Source organism: Cebus imitator, unplaced genomic scaffold (assembly GCF_001604975.1).
Source record: "Cebus imitator isolate Cc_AM_T3 unplaced genomic scaffold, Cebus_imitator-1.0 Scaffold510, whole genome shotgun sequence".
Classification (NCBI taxonomy): domain Eukaryota; kingdom Metazoa; phylum Chordata; class Mammalia; order Primates; family Cebidae; genus Cebus; species Cebus imitator.
Genome location: NW_016107825.1, coordinates 138557 through 161371, shown reverse-complemented (window position 1 = coordinate 161371; position 22815 = coordinate 138557). Strand labels below are relative to the sequence as shown.

At 38.4% G+C, this 22815-nt stretch overlaps 2 protein-coding genes and 1 pseudogene across 2 annotated transcripts; 2 read left to right on the top strand and 1 right to left on the bottom strand.

Moving 5' to 3' along the window:
• Positions 1–1769: 1769 nt before the first annotated feature.
• PSMA2 (proteasome 20S subunit alpha 2) lies at positions 1770–16711 on the bottom strand. Its single transcript, XM_017513995.2, has 8 exons — positions 16606–16711; positions 11823–11899; positions 11004–11136; positions 9335–9457; positions 8269–8350; positions 6373–6446; positions 2685–2742; positions 1770–2593 (listed from the first exon to the last, which is right to left on the bottom strand). Exons 1-8 carry the CDS (start codon positions 16644–16646, stop codon positions 2477–2479), a joined length of 705 nt encoding a protein of 234 aa, XP_017369484.1. The 5' UTR covers positions 16647–16711; the 3' UTR covers positions 1770–2476.
• On the top strand, positions 3007–5205 carry LOC108292867 (annotated as a pseudogene).
• Positions 16688–21417, top strand: MRPL32 (mitochondrial ribosomal protein L32). The gene is made up of 3 exons (XM_017513997.2): positions 16688–17029; positions 18541–18722; positions 20887–21417. The coding sequence occupies exons 1-3, from the start codon at positions 16900–16902 to the stop codon at positions 21139–21141; spliced, it is 567 nt and encodes a 188-aa protein (XP_017369486.1). The 5' UTR covers positions 16688–16899; the 3' UTR covers positions 21142–21417.
• The last annotated feature ends 1398 nt before the right edge of the window (positions 21418–22815 follow it).

Genomic DNA, 22815 nt, shown 5'->3' with positions numbered 1-22815 from the left:
AAAAAAAAAAAAAAAAAAAAACCTTCAATGTTCCCTTATCACCTACTTGATGCCTGAGAGGCTGTGCAAGGTAATTACCAAGGTTGGGTTGCTTTTTTTCCTCCCCCACAGGGATGCTTGAGTGTATCAGCACTCAATAATTATAAAGCTCTGTATTAGTCTTCTTTATTCCCCCTTTCAACTGCCTCCTGTCCCCGTGTATGTGAATTTTAAACATCTCCATGTTTCATTGCTAACAATTGCTTTGCAAATTTAAATTCATGGTTCAGTAAGGAACTGGGAAGAAGTAGAACAAATGGAGTTAAATGTTTTAAGGGTGAAAACCACAAAAATGAAAAGATACAAAATGAACCAAAAGAAGGGAGAGGCTATGAACATTAGGAACATTATGACACTTAAGCCAAAATCTACAGGCTGGAAATCGTTCAAGAGTTTTGGAATGTTTAGGGATGCAGTGGGTTGCTACATCAAAGAACTCTTTCCCAAGAACTAGAACAAAAAGGAACAACTTAATTTTAAGGTCCATGGAAAAAATAAACAGAACAGAGGGAGAAGTGTTGTAGGCAGCTTCAACTGGAACTGGGCATTGCATTTATTGAGGGCAAGAGGCAGAAAACAGAGCCTGGATCAAATCTGATTCAGCTGATTTTTCCTCCCTTTATTCTTTAGGACTAATTCTGCTGGCACACAATAAAAACCTACATGAGTTTTCCTTAAATCTTAAATATTACATGCCTTTAATTTTCCCTTCTTTGTAGAATTTTGACATTCCTTTGGTCTTTTGATACTGGACATTACAGAACGACTATACAAATTTAATGGCAGCTAAACAAGTACTTAACTATTAACCATGCCAGGCCTTAATTTGCGTTATCAAATTCAGTCCTTAGAAAACCCTGAGATAAGGTTGTACACAGAGGTTCATGCCTGTAATCCCAGTACTTTCAGAGGCAGAGGCATGTAAATAGCTTGAGCCTAGGAGGTGGAGACCAGTCTGGGCAACATGGTGAAACCCCATGTCTACTAAAAATACAAATATTAGCCAGACGCAGTGGTACAAACCTGTAGTCCCAGCTACTCGGGGGGCTGAAGTAAAAGGATGGATCACCTAAGCCGGGGTGGATGAGGCTGAAGTGAGCCAAGATCACACCACTGCACTCCCATCTGGGTGACACGGCAAGGCTGTCTCAAAAAAACCAAACCAACCCTGAGATTGCCTCCACCGTCACTCAGCCAGTAAGTAGGAGAGTTGAGACTTGACTTCAGAGGTCATTCCTTTTTGCTACTAGGTCCTTTCTAGTGTGCTAAAGTCAAAATATATCAAGAGCCTACAAAAGATTATTAGATGAGGCCAAGATAAACCTCTTGAAACAGGAAGCCAGAGTTACCATCTTTCATTTCCTATAATGCTTTTGTCACCCAAAACAAGATATGGGTATTACAGTGACAGTAGGTAACAGAACTGGTGATCCTGACAAAAATCTCCAAAGTAAGGTTCTTTTCCCCTAAACTAAATCTTAGAATCTTTTGAGCTACATTTAAATCACGGAATTGCCCACTATACTTTCACGCTGGTAAGAATGATTGTGCTTATAAACTCTCCTTATTTTCTATAAACCAGATTAATGATTTTTTATCCTAAGATACCTTAAAAAAACAAAAAACTAAGCACTGCCTTCACATGAGAGTTCAGATAATTATAACTTTCATTATAGTGAAGGTACTGATGATACTGAGATTAATGAATTAACAAGAGCCTTAAGCCACAGTTTTGACACTTGAGTATTAACGTTTTATTTCAAACACTTATGCTCATCCTTGTTAAAAAGTCTAACAAAATCTAAGGGGTTCCTTTAAAACATTTAGCTACTTGTGATGGAGACACTGACAGGAACCAGCAAACCAGTTTATTTACTTACATAATATATCTCCCATGGAGACCTACTTGGCTTACCACTCTTCATAGCCCCAATACAATCTCATAGAGCACCCTAGGATTTCACTGATCATTACCTAATGATAGGTACCTAAAAGCACCTACGCTTTTCTTGTCCCATGAATCCGTGAAAGTCGGCAGATCCTTCCAGCTCTAGAAACAGTGATGTTTTTACCAAAATCAGCATTTTGCTTTATGGAAACACAAGCAACATCTGGTAGTGAAGAGGGCAGTTAAGATTTGACTTAACCCAAACTGGCTGACAACTAAAAAAAGTGATTTCATCATTCTGCTTTGCAATGTGGTCTTCAGAAATCAATTATGATAAAAAAGCAGGAAATAACTGTTAAAATTTTAGCAACTCCTAAAAGGCTGGGAGGTGAGTTTAGCAGTTTATTAGGATTTATAAGTCATTTTAAAAACAGTCGATTTAAACCAAGTAGAAATAAGTATGCAAAAAGTCTGCAAAACAAAACATACTTTAAACATGTTTAAGTAGACAGATTATCTGAAATTCTCGATTTTTCAGTCACTTCACTGTTACGCTATGGCAGCCAAGTAATCCTTAACTTCAGTTGGAGTAAGCCTCCTAAATCCAGCTTCATTGCAGATTCCAACTTCTATGTTATCCTCTGTCATTTGCCCTTCAAAGCTTTCCTATTGAGGAGGGAGGAAAAAGGGTCAATTTTCTAAGTGGTTAATTATAAAAGCATTATAAATCCAGTTGTTAACTAACTATTGAGCTAACCTTTAGGGTTAAGATGGCTGTATGAATGGCATCTTCAAGTTCCAGATCTTCATTGTATCTGAAGAATTTAAAAAGTTATAACATTGTTTATATTCTGTATGATTCTTTAAATACAACAACAGCAACAACATTAAGTTTTTAAAACTCTAAAAATCTTAAAAATACTAAATTACACATTTACTTGTAGTCACCTCCTTGAGATTGCTGTCCCAGATAAAAAACTGACAATAGTTGGTGCTCAATTCTCAACATCATGAAGAGTATGGCCCTAAAATGAGTTTATTTTAGGAAACTTAAGTATAAATATTTTAACATAATCAGGATGCGGTAGCGGTATAATTTTTAAAACACAGAAAAATCAAACCTTTGCTAAAATCTCATCTTTTTCTTATAAGCTAAAACATAATGTGTCGCTTCCTGGTGATACCAGTGTGGACAGTGCAAATAGTGGCTGGGCCAGTTCTTCAGTCATTCCTCGTCAACTTTTGCTTGCCCTTTGCAGATTCCCTGGCCTGTCCCTAGCCACCTTTCCTCGTTTCCTGGCTGAGTCGCAGAGTCAGGATAAGGCCTGGAGGAGCCCAAGTCACAGAGGAAAGAAGGATGAGCCTCAGCCCAACAGCCCAATCACTGGGTTTGCTATGGCCATAGCAACAAGACTGATGCTGCTCACCTGTTCTGGCCACCCATGGCCTGTGGCTGACTTGGCCTTCAGTGGCATCATGCCTTATAGGCTTTTTTTTTTTTTTTTTCTGAGGCAGAGTCTTGCTCTGTCTCTCAGGCTGGGGTGTAGTGGCGCAATCTTGGCTCTGCAACCTCTGCCTCCTGAGTTCAAGTGATTCTCCTCCTTCAGCCTCCCAAATATCTGGGATTACATGCACGTAACACCACGCCCAGCTAATTTCTGCATTTTTAGGAGAGACGGGATTTCATCTCGTTGGCTAGGCTGATCTTGAACTTCTAACCTCATGATCCACCCACCTTGGCCTCCCAAAGTTCTGATATTGTAGGCATGAGCCACTGCGCCTGGCCAGCCTTACCAGTACTTCTTAATCAGTGCTCGCAAAGATGGTAAACCTATGCTATGCCAGGGAGATACAGGTGACTGGACTGGAACATTTTTGGGTCATAAAGATGCTGTTTGGGGTGCAACACTGAATAAGGATGCCACAAAAGCAGCCACTGCAGCTACAGATTTCATAGCCAAAGTGTGGGATGCTGTCCCAGGAGATGAACTGATGACCCTGGCTCATAAACACATTGTCAAGACTATGGATTTCATGTAGCATAGTAATTATTTGTCAACCAGGGGACAGGGTAAACTGTTACACATATGATTTGAACAAACCTGAAGCAGAACCTGAGGAAATTAGTGACCACAGCTCTGGTATACAAAAGGCCCTATGGTACAGTGAGGATAAATGGATTCTTTCTTCTGATGACAACAGTTTGACTTTGGGATCACACTATTATGACAGAAGTAAAATCTCTAAATTTTAATATGCCTCCCAGTAGTATAGAATCTATTCCTGAGAAAGATTTTGGTAATAACTTATGGCTGACCCATTGTTTTTGATAGTGCAATAAATTTGGAACCAATTAAATCCTTTCAAGCTCCTGAAACCATTAACTCTCTGTCTCTTCATTCTGAGAAAAACATTTCTTATTGCAGGTGGTGAAGATTTTAAACCTGTAAGTACGATGGTAACAGTGGAGAAGAATTAGAATCCAACAAAGGACACTCCTGTCCTATTCACTATGTGAGATTTAGCCCTGATGGGAGAACTCTATGCCAGTGTTTCCAAACGATGAGACTGGCAAACTGTGGTAGGAGAAACATATGGCCTTTGGAAATGTGTACTTCCTGAAGAAGATAGTGGTGAGCTGGCGAAGCCTAGGATTGGTTTTCCAGAGACAAGAAGAGGAGCTGGAAGAAACTGCTTTGGAGAATTCAGATTCTATCTACTCTTCAACTCCTCAAGTTAAGGCCTGAGCATCAAGCATGTGCCACAGATAGTATACAACCTATGGACTAGAACGAACAAGCAGAGGAAAGCATCAGCCTTCCAGAGTTACTCTCTGCTTAAGGCAAAAGCAGCAGTAAATAATGGGGAATATGAATTAGCTCCAGTGCTGGAATAACTAAGTTGGTATTACCTGTAAGTGAAATCTCAAGAGCATCAGATGAGGGAGGCTGAGCTATCCTCCTGTAGTACAATGGCCTGTTATCTTTTTAATGAATATGTGCAAGACAACATCTGGCTTCTCTTACCGCAATTAGAGTTCTTGCAGCTATTTATGTCATTGCGGAGAAGAAAAATATATTTTGCGTATTCGTCTGATTTTTCCCTTAAAGCAGAATGTCTTTGTTGTTATTGCTGTTTTTTGCTTTTGTTGTAAAGAAGGAATATATGATAAAGTAACTGGTTTAATTTTCATTGTACACTGCTTTTGAACATCTAATTGTTTTTAGTTGTCTAAATATAATGCCTCTAAAACAAAAACAAAACAAAACATAAAATGTAATAACAATGTGTAACCTTTAGAAGACTCGTTAATATGTAAAAGAAAAAGTGCTTTAAGAGCCTAAGATTTACCATTTAAAACCAGGCCTAAGATTTTTAATAACCTTAGCATTATATGAAAAATGTACTGTGAAGGTTCATCTGTTAAACGGAGTTACAAAATTTTTTATTATTATTCAGCCATAAAAAAATCCTGTCATCTGCAGCAACAGGGTGGAGCTGGAGGTCATTATGTTAAGTAAAATAAGCCAGACACAGAAAGATGAATAATGCATGTTCTCACTCATATGTGGGGGCTAGGGTGGATCTCATGGAGGCAGAGAGTAGCACAGAGGTTACTGGAGGCTGGGAAGGCAGGAGGAAGAAGAAATGATGAAAGTTGGTTAAGGGTTATAAAAATACAATCAGATAAAAGGAATAAGTTCTGGTGTCCAATAGTGCAGTCAAGAAATGATCGTTAACAATTTACTGTGTATTTCAGAATAGCTAGAAGATTTGCAATGTTCCCAACACAAAGAAAAGTCACTCTATACAGGTATCAAAATATCACATGTACTGCAAAGATATGCGCAACTATTACATATCAAGAAATAAAACAGTTTCCTCTTCAAAAGCTTGGAGAGGTTTGAAGGACTATTACAACACTAAGACTAGAATATAGCTGGAAATAAGTGACAGCAGTTTGTGCTTGGGCACTGACAGCAGATTATTACATAGTGTTTCACTTTTTATCAAGCACATACATCAAATATTTAATATACCTTCAACTCCAGGCATTTGCTTTCACAATTCTTTTTTACTGTCATAATGTAAACTGTTATCATTAAATCATTAAAAAATTTTTCACCCCAAATTTTTTATTCCAGATTCAATGTTCTTTTTTTTCCCTCCTGAAATGGCAGGAAAAGTGAAGTAAAAAAAAAAAAAAAAATTTTAGGAAACCATAGAATGTAGAAAGAGAACTCCTTAGGAAATGAATATTAATTACTACTTAATATACTGAAGGCTAGGAACCTAGGAGGGATCGAAGTTTTTTGTTTATCTGCAACTAGATTCATATACAGAGTAATACAGCAAATGTCTTTTGTCCTATGAAATTAATTAAAGATCACCAAAAACCATCAAGTGAGTTTTCTAATGAATGTAGTTAGGGTGAGTAAGCCTACCTTTTCTCAAGGAAAGTCTTCCCATTTACATAGTTCTTTCCCATTGCTGTAGCTTTCCAGGCAAAGTATGCTCCCTAATCAGGAAGGAAAGAGTAAAGAGCCATATTTTAAAACACTAATGTAATTATATTGCCCTGCCATTTAACTTTTAGCTTTATTAATTGTTCTAACTTTGAAGGTAACAGAATATTGTTAGAATGAAAAACACCACAGAATAGGTTATTTTTTAAGAAGGCTAGAAGGATGGAAACCAAAGAGGCATGAAGAAACTTTTGGAAGTTCTAAAATTTCTTTTTTTTTTTTCCTTTCTTTCCCCCCCCACCCCCAGACGGAGCTTTGCTCTTATTCCCCAGGCTGGAGTGCAATGGCGCAATCCCGGCTCACTGCAACCTCTGCCTCCCAGGTTCAAGCTATTCTCCTGCCTCAGCCTTCCTAGTAGCTGCGATTACAGGCACCTGCCACCATGCCCAGCTAATTTTTTGTATTTTCAGTAGAGATGGGGTTTCACTATGTTGGCTCGGCTGGCCTCAAACTCCTGATCTCAGGCAATCCACCCACCTCAGCCTCCCAAAGTGCTGAGATTACAGGCATGAGCCACTGTGCCCAGCTGGTTCTGGAAATTTCTGATATCCTGATTGTAGTGATGGTTTCTTCAGGCATTTACATATATCAAAACTCATCAAACTGATGAGTTGGTGATGATGCAATTCAGTGTACAAAAACTATGTAAAAAAGCCAGTTCAAAGAAACTGAAGTTAAAGCAAATGAGAGTAATATTTTAGCTTAATAGACTGAAGGGATTTAAAAATCTATCATATAAATCTGAAAAATGGCAATCAACTCTTGATCATTAGTGAATAATTTAAAAAGAGTGTCTAAAAATATTCAAAGCTGATATTTTGTAATATGAGGGTGAAATACAAGTGGCAATATATCACGTGTCATGGCCTCGTCTGTTGAAAAATATACATATGCACTTAGAAAAAATACCAAAAGAAACATAATCCAATATGTTTTAAATGATAAATTGTTTTTTTAGATACAACAGGGGAAAATAGGACAAAAGATGAAATCGGGATTCCAGAAATGGTGGCTTCTGCTACCTTCTGAAAAGGAAGGTAAGAGGGCTTGTCATTTAGCTTTGGAAGCTCAGAGATGGAGTAACAACACTATCGAAGTTTCCAAAATACTTATTTTTCTAATTTAAGTAACAACCAAAATATTTCTCTTTTGCCATCTCAGGTTATAAGAGTAGATCATAAGGTTTGCATTGAGTGAACTATATTATCTAATAAGTCATAAAACATGAAAGATCATTTCTTAATCTTGAATTTTGTCTTAAGGTTCTCATAGCAAATAGGACAGATGTGGAGTAGTACTATCCTTTACAAACACCTTCTACTCAGATACCAATCTTCTGCATTACAGCAGACAACTCACCCAAGGTACCAATTACACAATCATTTTTGCAAAACACTGGATTCAAGATAGATCAATGTTTTTGCTGGAGGAGTCACTCAAGTCAGCCCCAAGATTCAACTGATGGCAAATAGTACAACACTGTTCTCCAGATCCGTATCTTCAATTGCAGTATTTCCCAAAGTAACAGGTTTAAACACATTTGATAACAACTATTTCAACAAATCACCCACATGTATGAAGTTAATGAACATGGCAGAAGAAAAGAGGGTAGAACTCACACAGCTTCCTTGTCAGAAGACCAAATTACCAAAATTTTAAATATATACACAAAAATGCACGACTTCATACTTTCTAAAGCCCAAGTGAAAAAGAAGAAAATACTGCTAAATTGTAAAGTTTTTATGGTTTCTATTTCTGTTAGATATTCAAAGAGCACTTTTAACAAATTCCTCAAATATACCTAATGATACTTACAGATGGATCTGACTGAAACAAATATGGTCGTCCTTCATTCCAACCACAAATAAGTAAAGAAACTCCAAATGGACGAACACCACTGCAGACAGGAAAATGAAAATTACTTGGCATTTTCATGGTGTTAAAGTCATCCTCAAGAACTTATCAGTACTCTCAAATACAGTAAATTATCAGGCAAACTGAATTAGACTTGTAAGTATCTGAAAAAGTATTTAACACCTTTCTGAATGAATCCATTCAAAACTAATTCTCTTTACAGTAGTGAGGGAACAGTAGCGAAATAAAAAAAATTTTGGGTTGAACAGAGTATCACCTAAGACACTGGGGTTAGTGTCCTAACAAAATGATAACTTTCAATTAATGTAGCTTTTCTACTAGGTTTACATATCAACAACTACCTGTATGCTATCTCATCCACACCCAAACTTAAGAAACTGGAATTGAAAGGAATATGAATATGTCAAAAAGCTGCTTTCATTATATGCTTACAATCATTTCTGGTTAGAAAGATAAATTTGAAAGTAGCAGCCAGGTGCAGTCTCAACACTTTGGAAGGCCAAGACAGGCAGAGCACTTCAGGTCAGGAGTTTGAAACCAGCCTGGCCAACATGATGAAACCACCTCTCTACCAAAAAAATACAAAACAAAACTAGCTGGGCATGGTGATGCATGCTTGCAGTGCCAGCTACTTGGGAGGCTGAGGCATGAGAATCACATGAGCCCAGGAGGCAGAGGTTGCAGTGAGCCGGGATCACGCCATTGCACTCCAGTGTGAGTGAGAGTGAGACTCTGACTCAAAGAAAAAAAAAATTAAAAGTAGCAAGATTGTCTGCCCATAAAGTGTTTTAATCACTGGCAAAACAACTTTTAATATCTAGAAGTTGCTTTCTGCTATTATACGAGCAACAAGAAAATACATTTTTTCCTTAAGTAAATATTTTATTTCTTCAGTGCTGCCTGGTAAAGAAAAATAAATAAATAAATAAAAGGAAAAGAAATAATAAAATAAAATGACTTCCCCCGATAATTCATGGCACATTTCAAGTAAAAAAACGCAACTTACCCTGACTGAGTATATTCTTGCATCACAGAAGCTACTCTCTGTACCAGCTGAGCTGTGGGAATGGGTTCTTGGTACACAAGATAATACTGTTGAGCTAGTTTTCGAGCTCTGTGCACAAGCACTCTAACAAGGAAAAAATAAGATTTAATTACAGGGAAGATGCTCTACTACCTAAAGACTCATTCTCCTTTTACAGGCATGTACCTGCAGCACAAGTTTAACATGTATCTCTTTAATGGTGGCTAAGGGCTCAAAGCTAGTCTTACTCTAACACTGGATTCCAGCTGATACAGAAAATACAGAACATCAGAGTACCAGTCAGCTTAAAAGTAACAGATTTAATGTACAAAATGAGAACTTTATCTTGCTTCATGGCTTCTTCAAGACTGTCACGCTTATCCAAGGGCAACCACTTGTCTTTTTATATCTCACCCCATCCCCCACACACATACACACACAAGAACATACAGGCACACAATTCTGGGCATATTTTTCTCGTTTCAGGTCACTACTTTCTGCAGACTGTTTTAATCTCTCTGCCTGCACTTCAAAGAGTACCCTTCAGAGATTGAGAAATAAGAAACTACTTGTAACTAAAAATGTAAAATTCAGCTGGGTGCAGTGGCTCATGCCTGTATTCCCAACACTTTACAAGGCTGAGGCACGAAGATCACTTGAGACCAGAAGTTTGAGACCAGCCTGGGCAACACAGGAAGACCCTGTCTCTTAAAATTTTTTTCAAAAGTAAAATTTGTCAAAAGAGATTAAGAAAATATTACACAACAATCAAATATATTAGCAAAACAAACAGGATTTATCTTTACCTGCCTGTATGCTACTGATCTGAAATATGCACATTATCCCTCTGTGAGACAGTCATGTCCCACCCCTCAGTTTATCGTATCAGTGGCAGCACACTGTAGTATCCATCCTATATAGTGGTGACAAGATTCACTGTCTGATCACATTCCAGTGATCTTGTTGCATTTTATGATTCATTAAAGTGAAATTCTGGCTCTACCTATCTTGCTCCACAAAATCATTAGCAATAAAGTAATACTCCTTTTATTTAAATGACAGACACAGAAAGCTATCAATCTCTTTCAACTTGCTGGTATCCTGGGTAACAAGATTATTCTCTCTTCCTGTGAAATATAAAGGGGGTGATTATATGAGCATCTGGATCCTGGTTGGCTGCCATCCTCAACCACTTGCAGTGGTGTTTGAGAATTCTGTCCCTTTGTGAAGAACAGGGAAAAAAGATAAGGTTCTACTGATGGTGATGGTTTCTCTTGTTGCCTCATACTTTCAAAAATATAGTTTACTATAAAATGTATTGCTTTTTGTCATTTTTAAACTGCACTGAAGAAAACTAAAACCCTTATGCCCAATTCCTGGGTAGTAAAAGAGGAATATGTCAGAAGGAAAAGTCCACTAAACAGAGAAAAGAGGAGTTATGTACTCTATCTACCTCCGCTTTCACATGAGTTATTCTCTTTAAGGTAACCCACACAGGCAAACTAAATTCAGCTCTCAATGAGGCTGCTATTCCTAAACAAAGCACACAAAAAAATTAGAATTGGAAAATCAACATTGATTTTTCTCCTGAAAATACAGATTACAATCAATTCATGAGATGGCGAGAAACACTATAAAAAGTATAAAGTACCTGTAATCTGGGCCCATGCCACTGTACACCAAACCTATGTGCTTGGTAATTGGTTCTACTTTGTGTACACTTCGCTCATCATACAGAATGGATTTCTGTTTTTTCTCAGTTGCTAATACCACACCATTTGCAGCTTAAAAAAAGAGAGAGAGACCTAAATGTTTAATCATTTATACGACTGTTTTAATAGCTTTCTAATTATGAATGCACTAAACTCAAACTTCTTTATTTTCTCTTATTTATAAAACCTTTTCTTCCAGATTCCTATTACCAAATTAGCTAAGGATAAGTCAGTTTTTCCCTCACTGGTCATTTACTACTATACACACAAAAAAACCCTACAGCTAAAGGCATTACATAACCTTTCACAAAGCACTCTGAGGATACCCCTGAGAGTTTATACATTTTAAAACAATGGATTTCTGCCTCCTTTTCCCACTATTCTTATAACATGAAATTTACAATAAATGATACAGACTTTTAAGGTGAAACACTTAAAACATCTTTCCTAAATTATAAGGCTAAAAACTGCCAGCCACTAGTGATATAATCAGTGGGAAAACAAAAAAAAGACTCCGTTTTCTGAGTGGTAAAGACTACTGTGGATATCACAACAGATAAAGATGTTATTATTTACTTTGAAAAAAAATTTGAATGACCTTAGGCTTATTACTATTTAAATTACAAAACACTGTAAATTAACAAAAAATTGTTAAAAATTACAGTGTCACAGCTCTGTATAAATTAATTACTAATTAATTCCAAAATAATTAGGATAACTACTAACAGGCATCTGAAATGAATGAAGCATTTAATTACCTTTAATTCCCACTGACGGGGCTCCTCCAGCTACAGCAGCCAAAGCATATTCAATCTGGACAAGTTTACCAGATGGGCTTAAAAGAAACACAGGTATCTGTTAAGTTTACATATCATCGAATATTTATTGCAGGAACATCTCTGAGACGGGACAGGTATACAGGTCAAATCCTATTAATCCAACCCCAGGGAACAGCTGCCCTTTGACGTCTATCATGAGGTGGCACAGAAACCAAGTTTACGGCTGGGCACAGTGACTCACACCTGTAATCCCAGCACTTTGGAAGGCCAAGGCAGGTGAATCACCAGAGGTCAGGAGTTCAAGACCAACCTAACATGGTGAAGCCCTATCTCTACTAAAAATACAAAAATTAGCCAGGTGTGGTGGTACATGTCTGTAATCCCAGCTACTTGGGAGGCTGAGGAAGGAGAATTGCTTGAACCTGGGAGGTGGAGGTTGCAGTGAGCCAGGATCCATGCCATTGCATTCCAGCCTGGGCAACAAGAGCGAAACTTCATCCCAAAAAAAGAAACCAAGTTTACAAGGCAACTGGAACACACTACTACTGAAGCACTACTTTCTCTTTGGTTGTTTTTTGTCAGCCACATGGAGCGGTGGCATTACTGACGCCTCTTTTCACCACTTAAGTTGTCTGTATCAGTTTTCTCGCCTATAAAATGGGGACACGGTAACTACACTGGCTTTCCCTATCAGTGGATTCCACAGCACTGACTACAGGACTTGAGTACACCTTGACTTGGTATTTGTGGGGGTCCTGAAATCACCACCCCCTACAGGACTCCTGGAATCAATTCCCTGAGGATAAGCAGAGACGAATGTACCTATTTCAAAGCATTGTTGTGATGAAGTGAAATCATTCCCGTAAAACTGTCTGGCACAAAATCAGTAACAAGCACATACTGAATAGTAATGTTATTAAGAACATGTATGTGTCTGTTAAAAACCAAACAGCAGCATATATTTTATGTGCGAGGGGGGTGGTTTAAAAAAGCAGACATGGCCTAAGACATAAGACCTAGATATCACTCACAATGAAGTATTTTCTATATAATATACAACTATTTCTAGGAGCCACAAGATCGTCATACTTAACAGATCTGGTTCCATGGGTTTGGTAGCTAAACACTAGTCTCAAACTGGCCTTTTAGAGTTATCGCTTCTCGGCCTTTTGGCTAAGATCAAGTGTGTAGAGTTATATTTTATTTCAACCTAGTTACCTAGTTGTTTAATTAGAATCATCATAAACCAACCTAATTTCATAAATAAACAAAAAGTCTGAGTGAAACTAATTTGTTCAAAGTGACACAGCTAGATCCTTATCTCCTGTCTATTATTGAAAAGACAAATTTCAGAAGGCCATGTTTTCTTTTTATATAATTACAGATATTCCCTTTGTCACTCAAAACTCAATTCCATCTCTCCTTGCTCCAAACACATAGACTACTCTCAGACTTCAAAAACCTCATTGACAAGCTAATCCCTCTGTCTGAAATGCATTTCTCTATTGTACTGTGAACTCCTCTGACAATCCTTCAATCATGTCCTCAGGGAAACTGCCCTGACCCCTCACAGTAAGCTGAATACCTATTCACTGAAGCCTGTGATGTCCTGTACTTCCTCTTTGCCTAAGATTCATCATATGTGAATTATTATTATTTTTTTTAGAAACAGGGTCTCATTATGTTGCCCAGGCTGGCCTCAAATTCCTGGCCTCAAACAGTCCTCCTGCTTCAGCCTCTTTATTATTTTTATAATATTTGTCTTCCTCAATACAGTTAGCTCTGTTCAGTCAGGATTCCAGCACATAACCTAGTATCAACAATCCACAATCATGCTAATGATAAGCAAACTGAAAAAAAAAAAAAAATCCACAATCATTTGGCTGATAGAGACACATCTAGACCAATTAGAGAAACAGACCTATGGGTGACAGCTCTAAGACTCTTGATCTAATTAGTTAATTTGAGCAAAATAACATCAACAGACATTTAAATTTAAAAATTAGGCTGAACTTTTTTTTCTTCAATAGTCATTATTTCAATAATCATATCATGACTTTTTGGGTCCATCCAGCCTTCAATTACTGTTCAATACCAGTTCATATACCCGTGGGTAACATTTAAAGTCTCATGTAAACTTAATAGTTACCTTTTCTCGATGCAGTGGTATGTACCTGTACATACCTATCTTTACCACTGCATCTTTCTGCGTGAAAGGTCACAAACCTGTGAGCTGGGTGAGCAATCAACCATTTTATGTTCCATAATGCCACTATCCCATTCCATAGCATCAGCATCCCTACATGGAGTAACTGAAATAGCCTTCTAAGTGGTTTTCCTCCTTCTCAACCTTACTTCCACCCTCAGCCAAAGTCAGCTTTGTACCATGTCACCTCCACTTAAAGAGTCTGTAATAACTTCTTTGTTCACTTAAAATAAAATCTCCTTCTCTGGCCTACAAAGCCTCGTACATTTAGGCATCTCCCACATTACCTCCTTGCTCACTATAGCACATTTGCCTCATTTCAGTGCCTTTAAGAGCTCAAGCTCCTTTCCCATTTCAGGGCTTTTATACATGCTTTCCCTCTGTCTACAACTCTCCTTATTCCTAAATCTTCCAAATAGCTGGCTATTTTTAACCTTCCAGTCTCAAAAATCACCCCCAAGAACAAGCTTTCCTGACTACTCAACCTAAAGTCATATTCTTTCCTCCACCCTTTTAAAAATAAAATTCCTTAGTAAGAGAATTTATTAGCAGGCACCAATTTGTTTACTCATTTATTGTCAATGCCCCAACCAAACGCAGTCCACAAGAACTGTTTCATCCTGTATGGTCTCTAGTCCCTTCCATCTTTAGTTCAATTCTGATTACAACAGGCTAGAAACAAATATTTTCTTTTTATCTAAAACGGTTGAATCCACTATGTTAAAAACTTAAGTTTCGTTTTCAAAAAAAATTTTTTTCGATATGGGGTACTGCTTTGTGACCCAGGCTGTAGTGCAGTGGCAGAATCACAGCTCATTGCATCCTAAATTCTTGGGCTCGCTCCTCTTGCCCTCAGTCACCCAAACAGCTTGGATTACAGGCATACGCCTGGCTAATTTTAAAATTTTTTCAGAGATAGGGTCTTCCTGTGTTACCCAGGCTAGTCTTGAACTCCTGGGCTAACGTAATCCTCCTGCCTCAGCCTCCCAAGTAGCTGGGATTACGGATGTGAGTCACCCGGTCTGGCCAAAAGTTTATTTTAATAAAGAAATCTCTTATAAAAAAAAAAAAAAAGACTCAGTCCCTGAAAGTATATGGTTGTTTTATGTTTCCGCTCCACTAGAATTACACTTTCTTCGAGATAAAAGACCACGTTTGCAGGCTATGCAACACAGCAAGACCCCGTGTTTAAAAAAAAGAAAAAAAGAAAAGAAAAAAAAAAATACTGAGGCAGGATGATCCCTTGAGCCCAAGAGCCGAGGCTGCCAAGTCTGTCTCTAAAAAAGGGAGCACATTTGTTTCCTTCACAAATATGAAGTGACTACACCCTGCACACACTATTGTCATATGAGACCTTTTATTGCATAATTAATCTTGTTCAAAGGTTACAAAAAAACGTATTACATGCACTCACTCCTTACCGAAAACTGCTAACAAAAAAGCACTTTTGGAATTTAAGACATGAAATGGAAAGTGAATTAGTTTCGTTATCAGAAAAAAAAAAAAAACCCAGTTTGAATGTCAACTCAGCTACTCATCGATGACCATGGACAAGTTATTTACTTTGTGAAAGCTGGTTGGTTTATCTGTAAGAAGCTGAGATAATATTCATTATAGCAGTGGAAAGAGATGGAATAGGTTAAGGTTAAGTTGCACCTACACAGAAAGTACTCAACAAGTTAGATCCCTCCTGCCTTCAGTTGTCAGGCGTACATTTGAAGTAAACTGGGCATTACTGGTCCTCAGAAAAATGGTTAAATCAGGAAATTTCCCCAGTCAACTTTTAAAAGTCTTCGGTGATGGTTTTCTCACACTGGGAGCCATGGTTCGCTTCAACTATATTTTGGAAAGTAAACTTATTCTAATCCCCTGTTCTACAACAGAAAAGTCTACGATCTTGTTCAACGTAAACATCCCGCCCCACATTCCCCCCCTCAAAAAAAGACCCAAACGTAAACTGTTGCCTCATTGTTAGGCGTTCACAAAAAAGTGACAGACAAGCGCTTTCGGTTTTTAGTCCTTACGTTTCTAATTGGTACATCGCAGAAACCGAAAGCGCGAGGTTTTAAAAGACACTAGTGCCAAATGGAGGCCAAGACTCCGACTTAACTGTAAAGCTGACAGTTTTCCAAGAAAAGGGGACCCCGCATATTTGACCAAGATTCCGAGTTTCAGAAACCACCGCATCAGGTCTACTTGGGACAGGAAAAAAATCCTGGGTACCGAACGGGCCACCCAGAGATGATTAATCTAAAACTGCCTTCTTTTCTAGTCTCCAAAGTGAAAGCAAATCCTTGGAAATGTGCCTCACCGTCCCGCAGCCCCAAATTAACCCCGCAGAACCGCATCCCCCAGACCCTCCAGCAGCCTCCGACCATGGAAGCTCCCGGAATCCTGGGCCAGCCTGGCAAGTGACTTTGCAAAGCGGCTTTTCCACCTCCATTCCCTACTGGACCCTCCAGAAGCACCAATTCCGACGTCAGGGTAGGAAAAACCAAGTCGACGGAGCTCCTGCAACCTCGGCTACGCTAAGGACCTCGAGGGCCCCTTCCATACCTGAATGTAGTCAGCGAAAAGCTGTACCCGCGCTCCGCCATCTTTACCCGAAGAGCCAAAGCACACCCGCACACATGCGCACTGTGGCCGATTTTCTTTCATTTCCCCGCCCCTCGCCTTTCCTTTTCTCTCTGTGATTGGAGGAGAGTCAGAGCTGCTCCAAGAGCATGCTGGGTGTTGTAGTTCTAGGAGGGGAGGCTTGCCCGATTCTGTGCCTGTGCGCAGGCTGAAAGCAGGGGCGGAACGGGAATCCCGGGGCCCGCGGGAGAGAGGGGCGGTCTTCCGGCGGGGAAAATGGCGCTGGCCTTGCTGTTGGTGGTGGTTCCGCCGTGGCCTGCGGCCCGGGGTTTGCTTCGAAACCACTGGGAGCGACTACTGCGGAAGCTTCCGCAGGGCTGGCCGGGCTTTCCTAGTCCTCCTTGGGGTAAGTAAAGAAGGGCTCCGTGGGAGAAGGGCCTAATGACGCGACCCCGGGCAGCCAGTATCAGACGCAACTCACACTCTTCGCCCTCAGCCCGGGTTCTGATCCGCGGCCGTGTGTCGGGGACGTTGTTCCTGACATTCACATATTAGCGAGAACACAACGGCTGTTTTTGCCCTCCCTCCACCGCCAAAAAAAGAAAAAAATCCTCTGCTTGATCTGTTCGCACACAGAATGTAATCCAAGTTTGTGTCAAAGATAAATCATAGCCAGCCAGTAATTAAAGCGCTGAAAACAGATTTTATTCAGTAACTACTGCAGGTAAAAAGCTGAGCTCCATCCCGGTTTGTGCAGAGGTGACTTGGGCAGGGAGAATGTGCGAGGCGGGAGTGTGGGGGCTCAGTAGAGTCAAAGCAGTACAGTGAAGTCAGTGCAAATGTGATTAGCCGGTTGTGTCTGCTAGCTCGCAGTTCTCGAAGGTAGGATTCTGTCCTCCTGCAGAGACTAGGAGACAGAGGCCCTTCCTAATGATTAGATTTCAAAGGAATGGCTCTCAGGGCCTTGAGAGAAACGCTTTCGAGTTAGCTGCAAAGGATACGTATTTACAATTATAAGCCCTTTCTAGGAAATGCTGTAAAGGAGTTCAGGGACCTATTTAGGTGTCTACACTTTCCCGCTGAAGCAGTAGGCTCACAATGGTCCCGAGTTCACAGACAGCCCTGAGCCTGTGTTGTTAACCACCAGGCTATGCTTGGCAATACTTTTGGACATTGAAAAGAAATGCCAATTGTTAAGTGGTAGAGAGCTTTGTGTATTTTTAAGAGTTCTTAAGATCAAAAGAAGTATGGCACGTTTAAGGAATAGCAAAGAAAGGGTAAAGGAATCTCTTGATTTTATAAGCAATTCAGAAAAAGAAACTTTGATAGTCCCATAAATAAGGCCATACAGAGAAATGAAGAACTGGCTCTTATTTTAGAGAGCAGACAGGAATCAAGATTAAATATTATGAGGAACTAAGTCACTTAAGGGATTGTATGATAAAGGGCCTGACTCAGTTTAAATATAAGGGCCAATCAACAGTTACCTCAGTGCTGGTCAGAAGTATATTCAGGAAATCTATCTAGATTTACTTGTAAATTAATCAGGAATTTACTGCCTACCAAGTATTAATAGATTGTGGAGAGTTGAGTGATTCTTTGCTTGTTTTGTTCAAGTTAGGTGCCTATCAGAACCCTGTATTTTAGAGGTAAGAAACTTGATGGAATTTCACTGATCTCATTTCAGCAGGATCCACTAAGAAAAAATGCTGTGTTCTTTAAAATTGTATTGTATAAGCTTTAGTGTATTTTTAATAGCTAAGGTTTCCCATTATTGAGTTTCACATTCTAAATTTCATATGTCATCTTTGTGTGTGTGTGTGTGTTTGACCATTGATTGTTAAGGAAAATGATATCCGTAAATGGAAATTTAGAAGCTAGAAACCAATTCTATATCTCTTACATTTTATTTCCTAGGACCAGCATTAGCAGTACAGGGCCCAGACATATTTACAGAGCCAGCAAATGACACCAGTGGAAGTAAAGAGAATTCTGGCCTTTTAGATAGTATCTTTTGGATGGCAGCTCCCAAAAGCAGACGCACCATTGAAGTTAACCGATGTAGGAGAAGAAACCCTAAGAAGCTTATTAAAGTTAAGGTAACGCATTAATTTTTGTGGGTATGCTTTTCCTCAAGCCCTCCATTGAATAAGCTCATGGTAGATTCCTAAAGCCTAGGAATAAATTATTCTCAGGTCATATGTGTCTGCCTTCCTCTGGCCTAAATGAAATGCAATATCTTCATTATGTATGCCTGCTGTTTCCTAGCTTAAATGTTAGAAACATAGTCAAGGAAGGTGTGAGTTTGGAGACTGGACAAGGAATGAGGCTGTGAAGTGCCTGTGTGACTTGAATTGTGAACTGTGTCAGTCTTGAGCTGTGTGAGTTTTGAACTACAGATGAGTAAACATCCTAACTATGCAGAGCCTAGAATTAAAGCTAGAAGCAGTAGGTATATTGACTCTTGGGTTTTACAAACACTTACATAATTATTTTTTAATCGTTTCCAAAAAAAAAACTGTGAAGGAAAACCCGAAGATAAGTAATAAAATAGGTATCATCTATTAAGTGTCTGTGATGTATCTCAGTGCCTTAAGTTTATTATATCTCTGTGTCTTCACAATAGCCCTCCAAAGCAAATATGAATGCTTCATTTTTAGGATGAAGAAACTGAGGCAAAGAGAATTTGCCTGTGGTCACACAGCTATTAAGCAGTAGGTTTTTGAGCTCATGTTCTTTTGAAATTTTTCTTTGTGTTCTCCTGTCCTCAGACAATTCCAGATTCTCCTCTCTGACAACATGGATGTACTGGCTTCATTGATCTAGTAAAAAGAAAAATGACAGTGTGAATTATCTCTGATCTGTTAATGGATGGCTTTAACAGTGCTACCTGTTGGCACTGTTGAAACTCAAGATGAAACTCAAGAACAGAAAACTGACTTTCATAAGCTTCCACAGTCTGTTAGGCAAAACGTTAGAACTGAAGCCAAAAAGTATTACAGAGTACCATGTTTGGGTTGAACTTAAATGTAGAACTGAAAAACACTTTATTACTTAAGACTTACAATAATTCATAAATTTGCTCAGGAGGACGTAGGATTTTAGGAATGAGATCTTGCACTGATCTATTACATGACTTCCCTGATTGCATTTATTCTGAGGGAATAGTTCTTATACTGTGCATTTGTTTTCTTCCTTGAGTGATTTTCTGTAACACAGTGTGTACTATGTAACATAGTGTATGCTATATAATAAGATGCAGTGTATTATGTTGGGTACTTTGATCATGAAAAGAAGACCACCTGACTGTGGGTGCCTTCATACCTTCCGTTGTACATGCAATCCAGTTTCCAATAGAGTGGAGTGAAATGAGAATATGGTTAAGTGAGTAAAAGTGGCAAGCCTCTTTCTTCCTTTCAGAAAATGAATTCTTTCGTTATCTGCCTCACAAATGTTAGTATATTAATCTTGTCAAGTGTTTAAAGATTCTTTAATGTTCCTGTTTACTATTTTTCTTTGTATTTCCTTTCAAACCTGCAGTTGGTAAGTCTTTTAGAGGTTATAATTATTTTATAGTTAAAGTTAGATAGATATATATAAAAACTCATCAAAATACCCTTAAAATGTAACATATAAAAGAATTTTACATTAAGGAATATTCAGTGTTCATTTTTAAAAAGAAAAATTGTACCATATGCCAAACCTGTATTCTATACAGGAATTTGAATTACACTCTGATAAAAAGGAATTTGAATTACACTCTGATAAAAAGGAATTTGAATTACACTCTGATAAAAAGGGGAAGCCAAGAAAGTCAACTTGTAACGTTCTTATCATCTTGTTTTCCCCAAGATAGATTGAAAGATAAAGGGAAGTCAGTTTTCTTTGGTGTCTTATTTAAGATGCTGATTGTATGGATCATTTCATTATGTTGGTGAATTCCTTATTTGATATTTAGTATTTGGAGTTAGAGGAAATGAGTTTTTTGTTTGCTTGTTTTTATATAACTACAGCTGCTATGTTTAAGTAAAAATGTACTAGATTCAAGTTGACTGAATTCTAGTTCTAGTTTTTCACTAATTCAAACTCAGTGTTGCTTGTCTTCAGTCTTCCTGTTAAAGTGAGGTGGAACTAGACTGTGTATGATGACCATGTAGCCTGAACATTCTAAGAAAGTTAAAATACAAGCATTGCTCCTGTCAATGATTATTTGTTCATTATATTGCCTCTTGTTAAACTATGTTTTTGTTTGTTGTTTTAAAGAACAATATAGACGTTTGTCCTGAATGTGGTCACCTGAAACTGAAACATGTCCTTTGTGGCTACTGCTATGAGAAGGTGCGCAAGGAGACTGCAGAAATCAGACGACAGATAGGGAAACAAGAAGGGGGCCCTTTTAAGGCTCCCACCATGGAGACTGTGGTGCTGTACTCGGGAGAGAAGCCATCTGAACAAGATCAGGGCAAGAGGATCATTGAACGAGACAGAAAGCGACCATCCTGGTTCACCCAGAATTGACATCAAAGATTTTAAAATGATAACTTCACAGTAATCATTTCTCCTGAAATAGAGAAAGATTCTTTATGTTGTTGTGCTTGTTTTTAAATCATCAATATAGTTTAACACATTCTTTCTAAGCAGTTTTGTGTGGGATAATTTGAAGAATACATTATGAGTAAACTCTGAAAATGTTGTTTATCCAAAGGCTCGATGGATTATGTTTCTATTACATACAAGGTTTTAAGTAAACATAAAATTTCCAGAACAAAAATAAATTTAAAACTCATGCAAGAATTCTGTGTTTCGGCTTTGATTTTGTTTGTTTGCCAGTGCTTTTTCTTAGAGAAGAATGCTTAACACAGATAACTATTTAAGTAACACCTGGAAATAGGCTGTTATTTGCATTTTTAGTATTTTTTTTTTAAGATGGTGGTTGTGGCAGTAAGAAAAGGTTTTGTTCTTTTTTTTTGTCTTAGCAAATTAAAATTGCTTTTGGAGGAAATTACTTTTATGGAACATATTATACTAATTTACTTAGGTGCTAGAAGTACTTCTTTACATTTTACATTAAATCAAAATCATATTCAGAATATATTAGATATAGGCTCTTTAACTTTCTACAGTTCATTTCTTATTTTCTTCTACCTCTCTAAATTCTGTGTCCACCTTGAGCCCAAGGTTTGCTATTTCTTTTCCTGCCTCATTCAAAATGGAAAAAAAAAGGTGAGGGTAGCTATTTAAAACACATAGTAATAAGCAACTTAGGTTAATTACAGTTAAAGGGAACATGGTAGACAGGATAAAGCCCAGGAAAGTACAGCAAATACATGCTGCAATAACCTGAACACATATTGTATTGGTAGCATGTTTAACTGAACTTTTTTTTTCTTTTTTGAGATGGAGTCTCACTCTATCACCCAGGCTAGAGTGCAATGGAGCATTCTTGGCTCACTGCAACCTCTACCTCCCAGGTTCAAGAGAGTCTCCTGCCCTCAGCTTCCTGACTAGCTGGGATTACAGGCACCCACTACCTTGCCCAGCTAATTTTTGTATTTTTAGTAGAGACAGGGTTTCACCATGTTAGCCGGGCTGGTCTCCCAACTTGTGACCTCGGGTGATCTGCCCACCTTGGCCTTCCAAAGTGCCAGATTATAGGCTAAAGTTTTTTTCTTTGGAAAGAAGGAAGATTCACTTGCATAGATCAGTCTTCACAAAGTAAGACATAATCTAGAAGATGCATTACTATCTTGGTACTGAGGCCTGAAGAGTATTTTTCTCATGGGAGTTCATAATAAAAATTGTGTAATGGCGCAGTCTATGTTAACATTCCTAGAGTTAAAATCACCAGTTTCATCGGGTACAGTATAAGTCAATGATATGCTGCAGTGCAATTCAGTAAAAGCAAATCTAAAAACTTCCAAAGTGTTGGAATCCCAGCAAATAGCTCTTTCAAGACTGGGCTTAATCCAAGCATTAAAAAGTTGAAATTCCAGAGGAATTGGTTATCTGCATATTATTAAGACAATCCTGTACAGATAATTATTTTTAACTGAGAAGTCATATACATGCTATGTGTCAAAGATACACTTGAGGTGGAATCAATGGTTCTTGAACACTGGGGTTGAATATATTCAACTGCCTACTCAGTATCCTCAGTTGACTCATAGGTTGCAAAGTGTATCTCTAGGTAAC

Bases quoted from the DNA above. Each gene is read 5' to 3' on its own strand.
- PSMA2 (XM_017513995.2), bottom strand. From the start codon at position 16,646: ATGGCGGAGCGCGGGTACAGCTTTTCGCTGACTACATTCAG. The intron at 11,137-11,822 runs GTAATTAAATGC...TCTTTTTTTAAG, and splicing joins CCCGTCAGTGGGAATTAAAG to CTGCAAATGGTGTGGTATTA. The intron at 8,351-9,334 runs GTAAGTTGCGTT...TCCTGTCTGCAG, and splicing joins CAAGAATATACTCAGTCAGG to TGGTGTTCGTCCATTTGGAG.
- MRPL32 (XM_017513997.2), top strand. From the start codon at position 16,900: ATGGCGCTGGCCTTGCTGTTGGTGGTGGTTCCGCCGTGGCCTGCGGCC. The intron at 17,030-18,540 runs GTAAGTAAAGAA...TTTATTTCCTAG, and splicing joins CTTTCCTAGTCCTCCTTGGG to GACCAGCATTAGCAGTACAG. The intron at 18,723-20,886 runs GTAACGCATTAA...GTTGTTTTAAAG, and splicing joins AGAAGCTTATTAAAGTTAAG to AACAATATAGACGTTTGTCC.